The sequence below is a fragment of the Scatophagus argus genome, chromosome 17, assembly GCF_020382885.2.
Source record: "Scatophagus argus isolate fScaArg1 chromosome 17, fScaArg1.pri, whole genome shotgun sequence".
Taxonomy (NCBI): Eukaryota; Metazoa; Chordata; class Actinopteri; family Scatophagidae; genus Scatophagus; species Scatophagus argus.
The window spans coordinates 19,382,049-19,396,786 of record NC_058509.1 but is presented as its reverse complement, the minus strand read 5'-3'; the positions used below and the strand labels follow the sequence as shown (position 1 = coordinate 19,396,786).

At 42.2% G+C, this 14,738-nt stretch overlaps 1 protein-coding gene across 1 annotated transcript in view; it reads right to left on the bottom strand.

Moving 5' to 3' along the window:
• Positions 1 to 14,738, bottom strand: part of LOC124074937 (ubiquitin-conjugating enzyme E2 E2-like) — a 57,526-nt gene that overhangs the window by 33,766 nt on the left and 9,022 nt on the right. The window contains exon 3 of the mRNA XM_046418286.1: positions 13,499 to 13,549. Within this exon, the coding sequence (XP_046274242.1) occupies positions 13,499 to 13,549 (51 nt within the window). The remainder of the gene's footprint in view (positions 1 to 13,498; positions 13,550 to 14,738) is intronic.

The window sequence follows — 14,738 nt, the reverse complement described above, 5'->3', positions numbered from 1 at the left end:
GCATCTGAGCTTAAAGTTAAAGGAGTACTGGGTTTAACACAGTGAGCTTATAGTAGTACTGCTGCTTCATGGGAAAAAAAACCCACAAATAAACTGTGCTCTAAATCAAACTGCCTCATTCAACTGTACAGAACTACCTGACAGAAACACATCAGGTTTGAAAGTGAGCTGAAAAATAATGCAGACAGGCACAGAGGGAAAAATGTCTGGTGCCTGAGACTGGACACTTTTTAATTTAGTCATTAATTTAATTTAACACTATGATGAGAGCTGGAAGTGGCACATAGACAATCACACAAAGGAGTTCCGAAAAAATGAAGATATCAACCATTAAATTAAAGAAGTAATCTGAGTTGTAACCAAAGAATTGCAGCTCAGGAAAAATTACAGTCCGTGTAGCAAGTATTAAACAGAAACGATACACATTCCTATGGCAGATACTGAAATAAGGATGCGGACAGCAACATACCAATGAAACCTAAAAAGAGAGAAATAGAGTCAACTACAACGACACATCTGCCAGGTTTTTCCTGAGGCCACACATTTCTGTTCCAAGATCAGCCTCGGGGATGGATGATGACTGGTGTCAGTGGAGCACAGCTCACCTTATCTTACCCTCGCTCACAACTGGTTGGCTGAGTTAAGCTGTAACAACACAGGCGGATAAAGAGACGCCCAGGACTGTGTCAGCTGCCTGCTTTATCTCTGTGATGACAGGGGACACGCACACGCACGCACACACATGACTCAGCCGCTCTTCTACTGATCAGAGGAGCTCATGTTCTGTTGCTCACATTAACTCGCTTTTCTTAGTTATGTTGGCAGCACAATGGCTCAGGTGGGGATGGGATGAGCGTTCAGGCTGCAGGCTGTGAGAAATCTCAATTTGTCACCTGTGTTTACTCACTCGTAGTTGTGTGAACCTGGTTCTGTAGCAGCATACCGCTTTACACATTCTAGACTCTCAGGGAGCTAACACGCCAAGCTGACGTCGTGTGTCCCACACCGCTGGCGCTAGTCAGCCCTCGTCTGTGGCTTTTCTGCCAGTTTAACCCGTCAAATCAACATCGAATCGCGAAAAGTGCAGAGGGCAAATGGAAGGGAGGAAAGCAAGTAAATGACCAAAGTCACGTGGGCACACCAAAGGTTCTTCTCACTATTCACCGATCGTTCCAATACACCACAATATCTACAGTATCTGGAATAAACCAACTGAAAGTGACTGAGTGGTGAGCAACAGCGCAGTTTGTTTTCTTAGAGGAGTGTTTCCACACTGGGACAGCTGTTAAACCAAAGCTAGATTGATGAGAGAGCCTTTTCACACTTTAAACATCCAAGAAAAAGAAGTTATCGATTAATCAGAGGTGGCCGACATGTCTGCAAGATATCCTTTCATAAAAGGAGAATTATGACTGGATACATCAATCTAGTCTTAATGGGTAATGCTCAGGAAGTGAAAGTGTGTTTCTGTATCTGACATGAATGAAGTTTGTTCTTTGAGTGCAGAAGAGGAAGTGGTACATTTATGTGTGAGTGTGTCTGTTTGAATAGCATGTGTGTCTGTGTGAATAGACAAAACGTGTAGCTGCCTGTATGCGTTTCTGTAAGAGACAGCGCGGCGCTGTACCAGGATACTGCAGTCTCTCCTCTACAGAACAGGACAGCATATCTAATGAAAGGCTAATCATTCATCCAACACAGAGACACGATGTGCATAGCTGATATACGCACACTGACGATGACCTCATTCACACACACACACACATGCACACACCACTGCAGAGACGGGCTTAGTCAGCTGTAGCAAACTGCAGGCAAGTGAAGGGAGGAAATGAATGAGGATGGAGGAGCCAAAACAGGCGAGGAGAAAGTGGCGTCAAATCAGTTTCAGCACTGTGTCAATATGTGGGCCTGTGTGAATACAGACAATAAATGCATTTTTATATGAAATGTCACATCAAAGGATTTGTTCAAGCAGACTAAGTTGCTCTAACACACTGACGGTTGCATGTAGGAGAAGGCGACACCTTTTACTGCACGCAAAAAGTATAGGGCCTCAAGTCCTCTTTTGTGTTTGATCACACAATCCAAAAAAACACTGCAGTAATACACTGTACCCCAGCTGCTTTGGTCACATATGGGCCATTTATTCAAAGTGCACCTTCCTCCGCACCAGTGTGCTTTTCTGAGGATGATGAAAAACATGACCCACCCTACTCTGCCTCTGATAGTACTTGTTGATGGTTAGATTTAGGCATGAGGACTGATGGTTGGTTAGAGTTAGGGTAAGAATATCAGGGTAAGCCAATCAGGTTCAGAGTAGAGTGGGTCATTCCTTCATTGCATCGAAAAGAAATATCACTTCCCCCTCTGTTTCTCATGGTTACACTTTACTGTAAAGCAGCCTTTAAAACCAGGAAAAGACAACAGTTCTGCCATAACATAAACTCTGATGATATCTAGTGTCAAGTCACAGTATTGATATTACAGTATATCAATATAAACCCTAATCTATAGGAACCAAAATTTTCACACTGAGGCCGCTCTGGTGGATTAGTGATTAAGACATATACCATATGACAGCAACGCCCCACGTTCGAGTCCAGACAGGGACATTTGTTCCATGTCACACTCCTCTCTCTCCACGCCTTTCGTCTGTATCTAAAACGTCTATCTAATAGAGGTGAAATATTTTGATATTAAAGCTTTTATTTGAAATTGAAAAGATCAGCAGAAGTTCTAAAATTCTTACAGCGATTTTCAGATAAAGCGTCCTTCTGCACTTGAAGTAAAGAGTACCTCCACTGAGAGAAGCACTGACATTTTAATGAAATATAATATTAGACTATTTTAAGCTTAAGGGATAGGAACAGCGGTGCTACATCACATGGTAACGACCATGTATGAAATGAGAGGGACCACCACAGTCGACTTTACTGCTCTGCTAACAATGCGCGACATATCATGATTTCAGCCCAGCAGGTGAGTCATCAAACACATTTGAGTTCACTTCGCAGCGATTATTCAAAGCGTGAACATCGGGGAAAACAGAAACCCTTGGGTACATTATTTTTAAAACAAATCGCCCAGTTAGCCACAATCAGGTGCTGATGCACCGAGGGACAAAACACCACCTCTGCACTGCAGGTCAGACACAGAGGTAGTTTGATAATCACAATCGGCGGGTCGCACGTCTTAACACACGTCGACGTCGGCGTCGTGTGTTAAGACCAAGCCGAACCGGGTCAGGTCAGGCATGGGTCAAGTTATATGATTCTATTCTGCTGCACAGATAACAAGGTCATACCACGTTGCAGCAGCGTGTACCTTTGACCTCAGGAAAACTAAAAACAGGGGAATTAATGTCACATTCACTGGCAAAGTGAATAAAATATCTATGATGATATAAAATAAAGGAGAAAGAGAAGCAGATATAATCACCATTTTTATGGTGTAAAGCAAGTAAGAGCTGCACACAGTGTGGAAAATCAAAACGGGCTTCACAGCCGGTGGGAGAGCAGCGCTGGTTGATGAGATGGCGAGTAATTAGTATTTCTATAGCGCTGTCTCCCTGCAGGGGGCCTGCGCAAATCTTTAAGGTTCCTCCTCTGTTCCCTCTCTCTGAAGCAGATGGGTACGTCTCTCGCTGTCACTCTCAACTCAACTTTCCGTTCTACTCATTTTTCTGCCTCCTACAATCTGTGAGCATGAAAGACAAAACAGTTTCTTTTTGTTTTTGGTCCAAATCCACGGGGATCGTTCACGTGAAGCAGGCATCACAGCACAAATCTGGGTTGATTTGACGGATCATGATACGTTCAGCTTGTTCAAATCTCTTACAGGAGAACAAAGTGGCACCGAGCAGCTCCATACAAAGGTAAATGCTCCGTTAGACTGATCTGATATTAGGGGGTATCATTATCAATATATCAGTGGATATTCTTTACTCTTTACAGTTTAACAAAGAACTATATTGTCCAAAATGACATCGTTGGCAAGTCTGATGGGCTGTACACATAATCCCTGGTCACTGAATCAAATAGAGTCTAATGTGTATGCCTGTGTTCAGATCTGCTGTCTGTATCTGTCCAAACAGTCATGCCACCCAGCAGTCAATAGTCACACAGTATTTAGTTTCTGCTGCCAGGGGGCATTCAATCACATCAATGAAAAAAAAAATTAATAAATAAATAAAAATGACGGGATTTGATGACGTATTGAAGTAGCGTGGGATCATGTGAGTTGTCGTTGTCATTGTTAAACAACCACACCATTACTGATGAGAATCTACTTGATGTGACTCAGGCAGAAACGTTCACAGACGAGGTAATGACTTCAAGTTTCATTCATTTTTTATTTAGTCATTCATTCACCAACTTCCTCCCTCTCCTATAAGTGACAGTGAGAGACGAGCAAATGAAACGCAAAGTTAGCTTGAATAAAACAGCAGATCTATCTGGGTTTGGACATTGTGGGAAACATTTGGGATAATGTAAGTACGCAACTCAACAAGTCATTTTTTAGACATTTGAATGTGCTTGGAGGGAGGCCTGAGAGGAGGGGGTGGGATTTTTCAGTTGGACACTTTCAACAACTGGTTACATTTGCTGGCTCTTTCAACTTTACAAACCCAATTTTAAATGACACGACCGCACGGTCTCCTGTTAGCGATTTACTGAGACTGTAACAGAGCATTACTAACTTCCACTGTGACTAACACCCAGTTCAAATTTTCAAACCGCATCTAACACCTGCATCTAAACCCTGTCATTGAAGTTGTGGAAGCCCATCAGTTAAGAATAAGCAATGACATGGCTACGAGTTGCTCAACAGTGCAGTATTCTGGCTTTCACAGCAGCCACTGAGTGACACGCACCGAGACAACTGTGAGGTTTCAAAGTGAACAGCACAAAAAGTGTGACTGCTCGCCAATGTTATACATGTGAGAGAGGACGACGAGCAGGCTGTGTCCTCGACAAGGACAGCGCAGACATCTCCAGATTCATAACCTTGAGCTGAAATGTGGAAGACACCTCTGGTAAGACAGTAGATGTAGTAAAAATATTTCGCTTACTTCAAGTCTGACACATGTATTATAAACAAAGACGAGTGGCAACAACATAACAAAGCAATACAGCCACATTGTTTTGTCATTTCAGGCTGCGCTGTTGTCATAAGACAGCCTATTGTTATCATAATCCACCCCCGTAAGCAGTGAACTTCAATGGAAGCTACACTTGTGGTATTTTTTAGCAGCAAACCACAGCCTCAGCACTGTTCGCTATGAAACAAAAGCACAGCATGCAGCAAAGTCGCTACGCAGATTGCTTTCGTATAGGGAACAGTAGTAATCATTTTATTCAGATTTTAGTCATCGCGGTGGTGATCACACTGAGGCCCGTCCCTCCTCTCAGCACCTCTTTGTGTATGAGCTAATGCAGCTTTTAGTGTGAGCAGCGAGTTGATGGCTGAACAGCTGGTGTGCCCACAAGCCGGCTGTTTCACTGCAGGATGTTTCTTAATAACAAACTGGACGTCCTCCCATTTATCTGACAAAACCACAGCTACAGTAGCTGGCTGGGAGGGCGCAGGGGTGAACTGCAGACCTAAAGCCCCAGCTGAACCGCTTCACAACAGCCGCTCTTTGGTGTGTCAGTCCAACATTCCACAGGAGAGGGAAGAAACTGCAGCCCTGTCAAATACCTAATAAAGCATTACTGATTAGTCTTCTAACCAGTTTCATATACTGTACTTGGCATGATTGCTTTCTAATACTTAATGCTGCAATATTTTCATACAAGTGAACAGGAAATGTCAAGTTGCATTTGTGCTACAAACACAAGGAGAAGAAGAGTCAGGAATCCTTATATCTATTACTTTTAGTTTCAATTAATTGATCTCCGATGCTCTCTTGCTAAGTAGTTTTCACACACTCTTTAATTGCAATTAAGATGCTTTAAAATACATATAAAGATGTGTTTGTTTTTATTGGAATCATGAACTGAATTTGGATCAAGGAATATGCAAAAAATTGGATTGGCAGTATGTTGTTTGTTAAGGAATGAATGACTAGACCCCTGAGCCAAATGTTTAATATTTATATTTATATTTATTAGCTGAGACTGAAAGTCTGTTCTATTAATTGTTTTGGTTGTGTGGTTTTTAATATTCCAATTCCAATGTCTGAATATTATTAAGTAGTAAAAGGTTATTACGCTTTGATCAGGTTTATTTACATTACCATGTCATATGAGTGGCACAAAACGCTCTTAAATGACTTTAATATCATTTATAGCGCAATTTTTCTGGGACAATACGTCATCCAACAAAAAGAGTTATTACGAAATGCTAATCTACAATACTGTGCATATTACATTGGAAATTCCAGACAAACACCGCCTGACAGACAGACAGACATGCAGGCAGGGAGGTAGAACTTTGGTCCTGAGGTTAAAATCTGATCTGCAAACACCACGGAGGATTCACATTCACTCAAACAGCTCCCTGTGGCTGCGGCCTGTGTGCGAGTGCACATATGAACGCCTGAGCACAGAAATATTATGAGGCACATGAGTGTGCATGTGAATGCGTGAGCGTAGCATGTGCTGTAATGCGCTTAGGTTAGAAAAACGCAACATAAAGTCCCTTTGCTGTTCCATTGTGACAGATCGTGTTTGGTTCGAGCAGGAAACAAACCGAGATGCAGAGCTGGCAGGAGCATGTAATGAAGCTAAACGCTGCCTTTTGCCTCAGCTGTGCATGTGACACGCAGAGGACAGCGAAAGCAGCATCGACTCTGATCAGAGCTGCTCAGCGCCTTTGTAAGGCCTCTGTTTGCATTTGTACACAACGCCAGGAATTACAATGCTGGTTGTGTTACACAAGCCGAATGTGATGGTGTCTGTCGTCATGAAATAAATACATCGGATGCAATTTCATGAATCTTTTTAGGAGCTTTATGATATACAAGGCTTTTGATGTGTGAATGTCTCCACTTATGGTTCATAACTGGTGCGCAGTTACAGTCTCATATTAGCGTACATAGAAGATTGATTTCTATCAGCTCCACAGAGAGAGGTCCACTGATTTGAAATGTGAAAATGAAAGAGAACAGCTACTGGACCGGTATGTGGTTATGAAAGACACCTGAAAATGGGAGACGGGAGGCGAATTGGTGTGCGTCTTCAAACCTTTATTGTCAGTATATTTTTTACATACACCGAAGTTCTTCTCCGCATTTAACCCATCATTATTCGAACACACACATGCACACAAAGGAGCAGTGGGCTGCCATTTCAAACTGCAAGTTGGGGGGGGGTTAAGTGCCTTGCTCAAGGGCACATCAGCTGGCTAATGGAGGGGAGAGAATTGATTAATCACTCCACCACACCCAAGTTTTTTTTTCTTTTCCTGCCAGTCGGTCACAAGCCGCTTCTCCGACCTCTAGGCCATGGCTGCCCCTTATACAAAGGGATTGGTGTACTATGAAGACTTTTTTTAAAAGAAAATACATTCGGGTTCGCCTGTTGCTCCCATTATTTTCCTCTTCCAAAACAGTACTGAAGAACACAGGGAGTATTCTTGTCCGGAGTTGAGTTGTCATTAAAATAAAATGATGACTAGTGTGTTAACTGATCAGAGAAACTGATAACTTAGGAAGCTTGCTGACAAATGATTTAGCATTTTTTTTTTTTTTAATGGAGCCTGGCACCACAGTGCTCTCTCCACATAACACAACACACCTGGGCTACATTATGTCACTCCGGCAAACTTCATATATTCATTCATGAACAACAACATGTTTCAGAGCAGCTAAGTTATTCAATATTTGTTTTTTGTTTTTTTTTTTTGGCCTGGTGGGGTTTACCACTGGCCTGTACAATTATCTGAGAAACACTGCATTTGATAAATGGATTGTGTTCTCAGAATCACGCGTCTCAGCACCTTGTTTACAAAATAGAATCTGATCAAAACCTTCTGAGGACAAAAATGTTTCTTGTACATTTTGCATTTCAAAGTGATTACAGATTGCTGATTTCAGACAGTAACAATGACACTTCATCCATAAAGTCCCTGCTTTAAAAATAATCTTGAAAGCTGTTTGGTGGAAGACGCCTCGAACTCTGAGGATTGTATGTGTTTCCACTGGTTCTGACATGTACACTCTTCAGGCTTTTGAATTTATCATCTCTGTAGCAAAAGCTCCATCTCTATTAGTTTACAGCTTCTGGAGAGGAGCTGACAGGCAGCTTAAGTCAGCAGTCAATAACATCTTCTAATTTTGCCTCTGTCAATCACTGAGAGACTATACTGAGGGCAAAGTGAGGGGAATGTAATTCATATTGTCCATTTACCCACATCTTTAAACTTTGTCCTGTAGCAGCATTAGACACTTGAGCAGACTACAAATATGTGATGATACTGAAGTACTACTCCTCATAACTTTGATGTACTACAGTCCTCAGAACTGCAAACCCCTGCGGAGATACTGACGAATCTCACATAACAGAGTTACGAGTGATGTAAGTGAGTGGCTGCCAGGAACAGTATTTACCTCACTAACACAAGCGAAACAGCTTGACTGTCTTTTACCAAAACAAAAGTTGTCTGTTAACCAAGAAAAGAGCAGAATGAAGAAACCTGGACAGGTCAAACTTCTTTCCACTGTCCACCTGGCCAGACCAGAGGCAAGATCAACGTACCCAGGTACCCATCGCACCAAGCGGTCACATAAAGCTGGTCATCTACACCATAAGTCAACCCAGGAACTCCCATTGTATCCATGAGCACATTCACATGAATGAGGAGGTGTTTGCAGCATATGACCAATTGCAAACATGGACATGTCTCCTGGCAGAAGAGCGGCATATTTTCCAAACAAAGAGCAAACTCAAATATTTGACAAATATGAAGAAGTAAAAACATATAATCCAGGCTAAAAGCAACACAGCTGCACTATCAAATACATGAAGGACAGATGGCGAAAGAAAATCGCCAACTAAATATTGAATGTGAATCTGCGAATTAATAGGCTTATAAAATCACTGCAAAAATAATTAAAAACAAAAAACATGCCCATCCCAGAAGCAGTCTGAGGAGGAGCCATGTGCTTCAAATGTCATGCAGCAGAGAGGAAAAGCCCTTTGAACTGGGAGCGCTGAATCCTCTCCTGTTCAGCCTCTGAATGTCATCCATCGTTGTCCATCATTACAATTACGTTAGTCTGTTGCCTTAAATAAATGTGTTGCTTAGATGTATTCTTATGACAATTTAAATCTTATTCTTTCAGTTGCAGGTGTCAAATGGACCTGGGATAGACCAAAAATATAAAAACATAATTCAAAAACACAATGGAATGACTTTCAGCAGCAGCCGCTGAAGCACTGTCCCACACAGAGTAACAGGGAAAGCAACCTGTCACACATGCTGTCATCTGTGGTTGCTGAGCACAGATTAAATAAACCACTTATGGTTATTTTCTGTTGAATTTTCACTTGTTTCGCTTGTTGGTTATTTTCACTCGTCTCACTTAGACAAGTGATCTTCTACGCACTGGATCTCCTATGAATGATGTCCATTTCCAGAGAACTGATTGGTCAGTAGACAGCACAGTGGACACCCTCATGTGACAAAGAGAATCAGGGCTTCACAGCAAACAAGGAGAGCCAGGCTGCGTTCGAGTCAGTCGTCGGTCATCTCAAACCTGATAGTTGCGGTTGGATTTACACGTCATTTCTCATTCAACCCATTCTGCGGCAACACCTTCTTCTGCCTGATTGCTTTCATTTCACTGATAGATGTTCACCAATAATCACTGGGAACTTATTCCTCTGGAACACACAAAGTCTTGCTTGGATTAAGGAGGAGAGAGAGAGGGAGCAAGAGAGCGAGACAGTGGCCAATCCCCCCTTGGAATCCACACATTGTTTCCACTCAGCCGATGGGGGATTCTTATCAAAACGCTGCCAGGACTATCATGAAAGGATATGGTAATTATGGAAAACACACACAGGCACACACACATAGAGCCAGGAAGGCCGACCAAGCACCAAGCTAATATAATGTGTCTGGTGTGGGGGCTATTTACATACCCTTCTAGAGCGCTTGTCACATTCAATTAATTACTCTCTGGCAGGGTGACAAAGATGATTAAAAAGAATGATGAAAAATATTTCCACACATGGCTCCAAAAGAAAAAAAATCTTTCAAGTCGTTTTAAAATCCAGCCAAATGATCTCTAAAACAAGGCTTGCTGTCTTAGTAAGAGTTAAAAGTGTTTTTTTTCTGTGTTTTTTTTTTCATTCCCAGGAGGGATTACACTACTGTTCCTTCTATTGAGGAAGGGAATGCAGAAAATGAGCCAGAGAGGATGTTTGTAGGAGCGGCTGTGATCATGAGCTGCACTTTATTCTGGTGGGTGGGTGGGTGGATCGAGGGGGGGGGCGCTGAAGCCTGTGGGGTAATGAGCCGCATCACAGCGTCCGTTCATAACCCCTCACATCTGATGTCTTTGAGGGAACACAGCCTATTTAACACTGTCAGATCAATTAGTAGGTGAAGAAAGGGGCTGGGGAGATGTGGAGCCTTTTGTTCAAAGAGACAGTGCACAAGGAGGTACAGTACAGTTTAAGGGAATTTATCTCAGCAGACGGTTTTAATGTTCACAATGTGCGATTGTGCTTCGCTTATCGCACAAAAGAGCAGGCTGAATCGAGATTGTTGTGGTAAAACGTGTGGGCAGAATCAAACACCGGGGATGTGACAGCCTTGTGGGGGAATCGGGAGCTGTTATAGTGAGGCAAATACCCCAAGGGGCATATGAATACTGAAATCTACATTTCAAGTAGTGCCGCGCCTCTGCTATCTCCTATCTCTGCCTGACGCTGAAATAGGCTCGAGAAGCCTGAGCCTAATTTTTCACTTACGGCTGAGGACTCCTGACTGCAGCCGAGCGCAATCCATTCGTCACGAGGGCTCCTTTCAACATGGACGTTCTTCAAGGAAGCTTCCCTTTACACAAAAATGTCATTTTCTATACAAACGTCTGCCCATGAAATTTCTCTTTCCCCCTGTGCCGTTTGGCCCTTTGTCGGGAAACATAATGGCTTGCTTCAGGCAGATTAGCCTTGTCTTTGAGATCCACAAACAGACTGCGACGTGCCAAGGAGATCTCTCTGACTGTGGCAGTTAGTTCCTCTGTACAAACAGGTCATTTTCTGTCATTCTTCACCGGCTGAAAGACACTGGCTGCATTTACCCTGCAAGCAGCACGGTTGAGGAATTGTTGTATCGTGACAGGTGAGGGGCTAAACCATTTACGTGGATGTCTGCACTTCAAAGGGGAAAATGGCTTTTTTAGCACCTTTCAAAATGTTACATCATTTCGATGAGTTAACACAGTGAGACAATGTAACAGTTGTGAAAAAATTACGATTGAAGAGAACATACTTCAGAGAATATAATGCATGCAAACCACGGGTGGAGCTGGAGCTCGAGAAGTTTATTCTCAAAAGTAAAGCTCTGAAATGCTGCAACCATTTCACACTACCCAGGTGGGATTAAATTAGATCAGACTGGTAAAAAAAACCAAGGAAGAACTGAAATCTGATTGGCTACGGACAGCTGTTGACCATCAAACAGATATTATCCAGTACACCTGACCCCATTAAAAACTCAAAATCATGTCCCAGGTCGGTTTTTGACTGGGTATGATATTCTAACAATACTGATTCCAGCACCTCAGCACAGGGTATGTGGCAACACAATGAAGCAGTAACAGGGTTGTTTCTTTTCCCCGAATTTAAAATGTTAGCTATTACCTCAGCACCACAGGTTGCGGCTTCTCAGTGTTTTGTTGTGATGTACTAGAGCTGACAATTGTGCACACAGTGCTTCTATACTACTTCAACTGAGGTCCAAAAGAGAAAACTGTCACCGGTAACAAGTTGCTGTCTGAGGTTATGTTACACATTGGCCTCATTTTGAACCGCTCCATTTGCCCTTTTATAATTACTGCAACATGCCGTTCGGGCAAATCAACACTGTATCCATTTCAAATTAAAAGCAGTCTAACATTTCAGTGGACAGAAACTCTTCATATTCTTAACATGAATTTGCCTTCTTTTCTCAAGCTGCACCTGGCTGAAGTCTTTATTTTTTATTCTGATGCTGAACTTTAGGAAGAAAGAAGGAAGGAAAAATTGAATAGCTGTCCTGAGCAATAAAAAAAAGTTACGTTAAGAAGCCAAATTTGGTACACCAGTCGGCTCTGGTGTTTGGCTTGAAAGTCAAACCAGAATAAATTTTTTTCCAGGTACTGGCCAGACATGATGATCAAATCAGTATTCATCCAGGATGTTTTAACCTGGAGTCAAATTATATGCAGAGGTGACAGGTTTTCAGTGTTTCTGCAGTGCTCTTCAGTGGACACAGGATGTCCAACGGGGAGGCTGCGAGCCGAGTTGCTGCTAATTTTAACTCAACTTAGTTCTCTGACAACTTAAGACCCAGATGTCTGATGACTAACATTCTTCATCCAGTTAAAGACACAGTTAAAAACTCCCAAGAAAAAACATGACGGTGACGTGACTTGTAAGAAAGCAGTCGGCTGGAAATATTTAACGCTGGACCAACAGCTGTCCCCTTTAACTTACTCACTGTAAGAGTGATCCAGATGTGTTTCACAAAGCGAGGATTGAAGATATTTTAAACTAGAGAAAAGGAGCGCTCAGCACTGATCTCTCAGGATTGTTATTAGAAAACACTTGATCTATGCTTCTCCACTTTCAGTTTGGGTTAAAATATCTGCAGTGACCAAACCCAGCTGTGGACAACATTTCTCAGTCTACAAGCATCAGAGAGTTCCTTTGCTTTCTCAGCCCTACAGGAAATGCCTGGACGTCAGAGGCATGCTGCCTGCACTTTTCACAGATGGAAGCTTCACGGTCACACCTCCAACTACCCCTCACCTGCTAACACTTCTCCTAAAAAGTTACCAGTTTGAGAATGCTGACTCAAGGAAAATCCCGCCCACAATGAAAGCTCTTAGTCAGACCTTGATTGGCAGGAGTGTACAGAACTTCTGTCTTTCACCACGCTCTGACTCGGGAGGAAAATAAACCACGCAAACCAGTCCAGCCACAGCAGAGTACCTTTCCCACCCTTGGGCAAGCACAACACTGTTGCCACAGTGATCCTAATGGTAAACACTGCCAATTATTTCAATTGCAAAGATCCATTTTATTCTTTACCTCAAGACTGATTCATCAGACTGCTCAGTCTGCTCATAAGGTCCATTCATTCAGCCTGAGCAAACGGTAATGCACATACGCCACAGTAATCTACCTATGCTATTCATGTGACTCACTGAGACAGTACAATCCATTCACACAGCTCACACAGGCTTGTACACATTCACACGCACACACACACACGTCAAAATGCCTCAGGTGTCTGAGTAAATAGACCTTTTAAAAACACACAATCAACAGGCTCCTACCTGCAATTTGGCGGCGGGTCCAAGGTTATCTCTGCGAGCTCTTTCTGGATTCTGAAACAAGAGGAAGATGTGGGTTGTAATCACACACACATATACACACACAAAAAAAATAAAAACACAGACAGTTATATAAATCCTGCCTGTAAAATCAATCTGTAAGTGTACACACTGAATACCTCATTGATTTTCTAATGAGCTCCTGAGTGCTGTGACTGAATACAGGAATAAGTCCTGTCATGCAAGATCAACACAGTCATGCACAACTGAGTATTTGTTGTTTTTTTTTTAAGTGTTTAAATTGATATTGATGTCAAAAGGGCATGTGTGATAAAACAATCACAGCTGATCTATAGGGGTTAATCATTTTTTCATCTGACCATGGCCTGATCATCACGTCTCACCCTTTCAAGAAAGCTGTTGGGAGCATTTTCACACCGGGATACATAAAAAGGGTTTAATGAATAGACTGTAGAGAGGTCAGATCTCTCTCTGGTCAAGTATTCATTACATAACTACGGCAGAGATTTGCCTGCAAGGACCCAGTAGCTAGAGGTTACTTCACAATCTCTCAGTCAGCTATAAATGCTGCTGTCAGGCCATGCAGAAAGCGCCACTTGTGTGTTTTTATGTTTTTTCCACAGCAGTGGAACAGTTGCAGTTAGGTTGAAAACTACAACAAAACGCACTGATTTGTGACAACTTTGCATGTTCTAATCAAGGAATTCCCTTTTTTGGGAATGCACTAAATTCAAATTCCATGATATTCCAGAAATACTTAATACAGGCTAATCCAGAAGATGATTTATGTGTTGCACTCTCAAGTGCTCTCAAGTGCAAAACATAAATCCGCCAATGTTAGTGCGGTGGTAGAGTTCAACCAAACATATTTAACCTGACAGCGGAAGCAGATGTGTTTGGCGTAATTACAGGCAGCAGTCAAACTCTCTGACAGACGAAGTTAGTCTGTGAGGATGCGGAAATTATTGTAGAAATTAATTATAACACAGGCTTTGGACAAAAAAATACCACTGACATACTTTTTCTGTGAAAGTGATGCTTGCTAGCTTAGATTTCAATGATCAAACTCCATGATAAGAACCTTTTCAAGAAAGGACACTTTATTTCTTTGGACCCATTAAGGAAGGATTTTAACATTTCCAAGGTCTACCTGGATAGACAAATGTCTGAACATGGATCCAGCGGATGATGTCTGTATTAGAAGACAGCATCTCTGTCATTT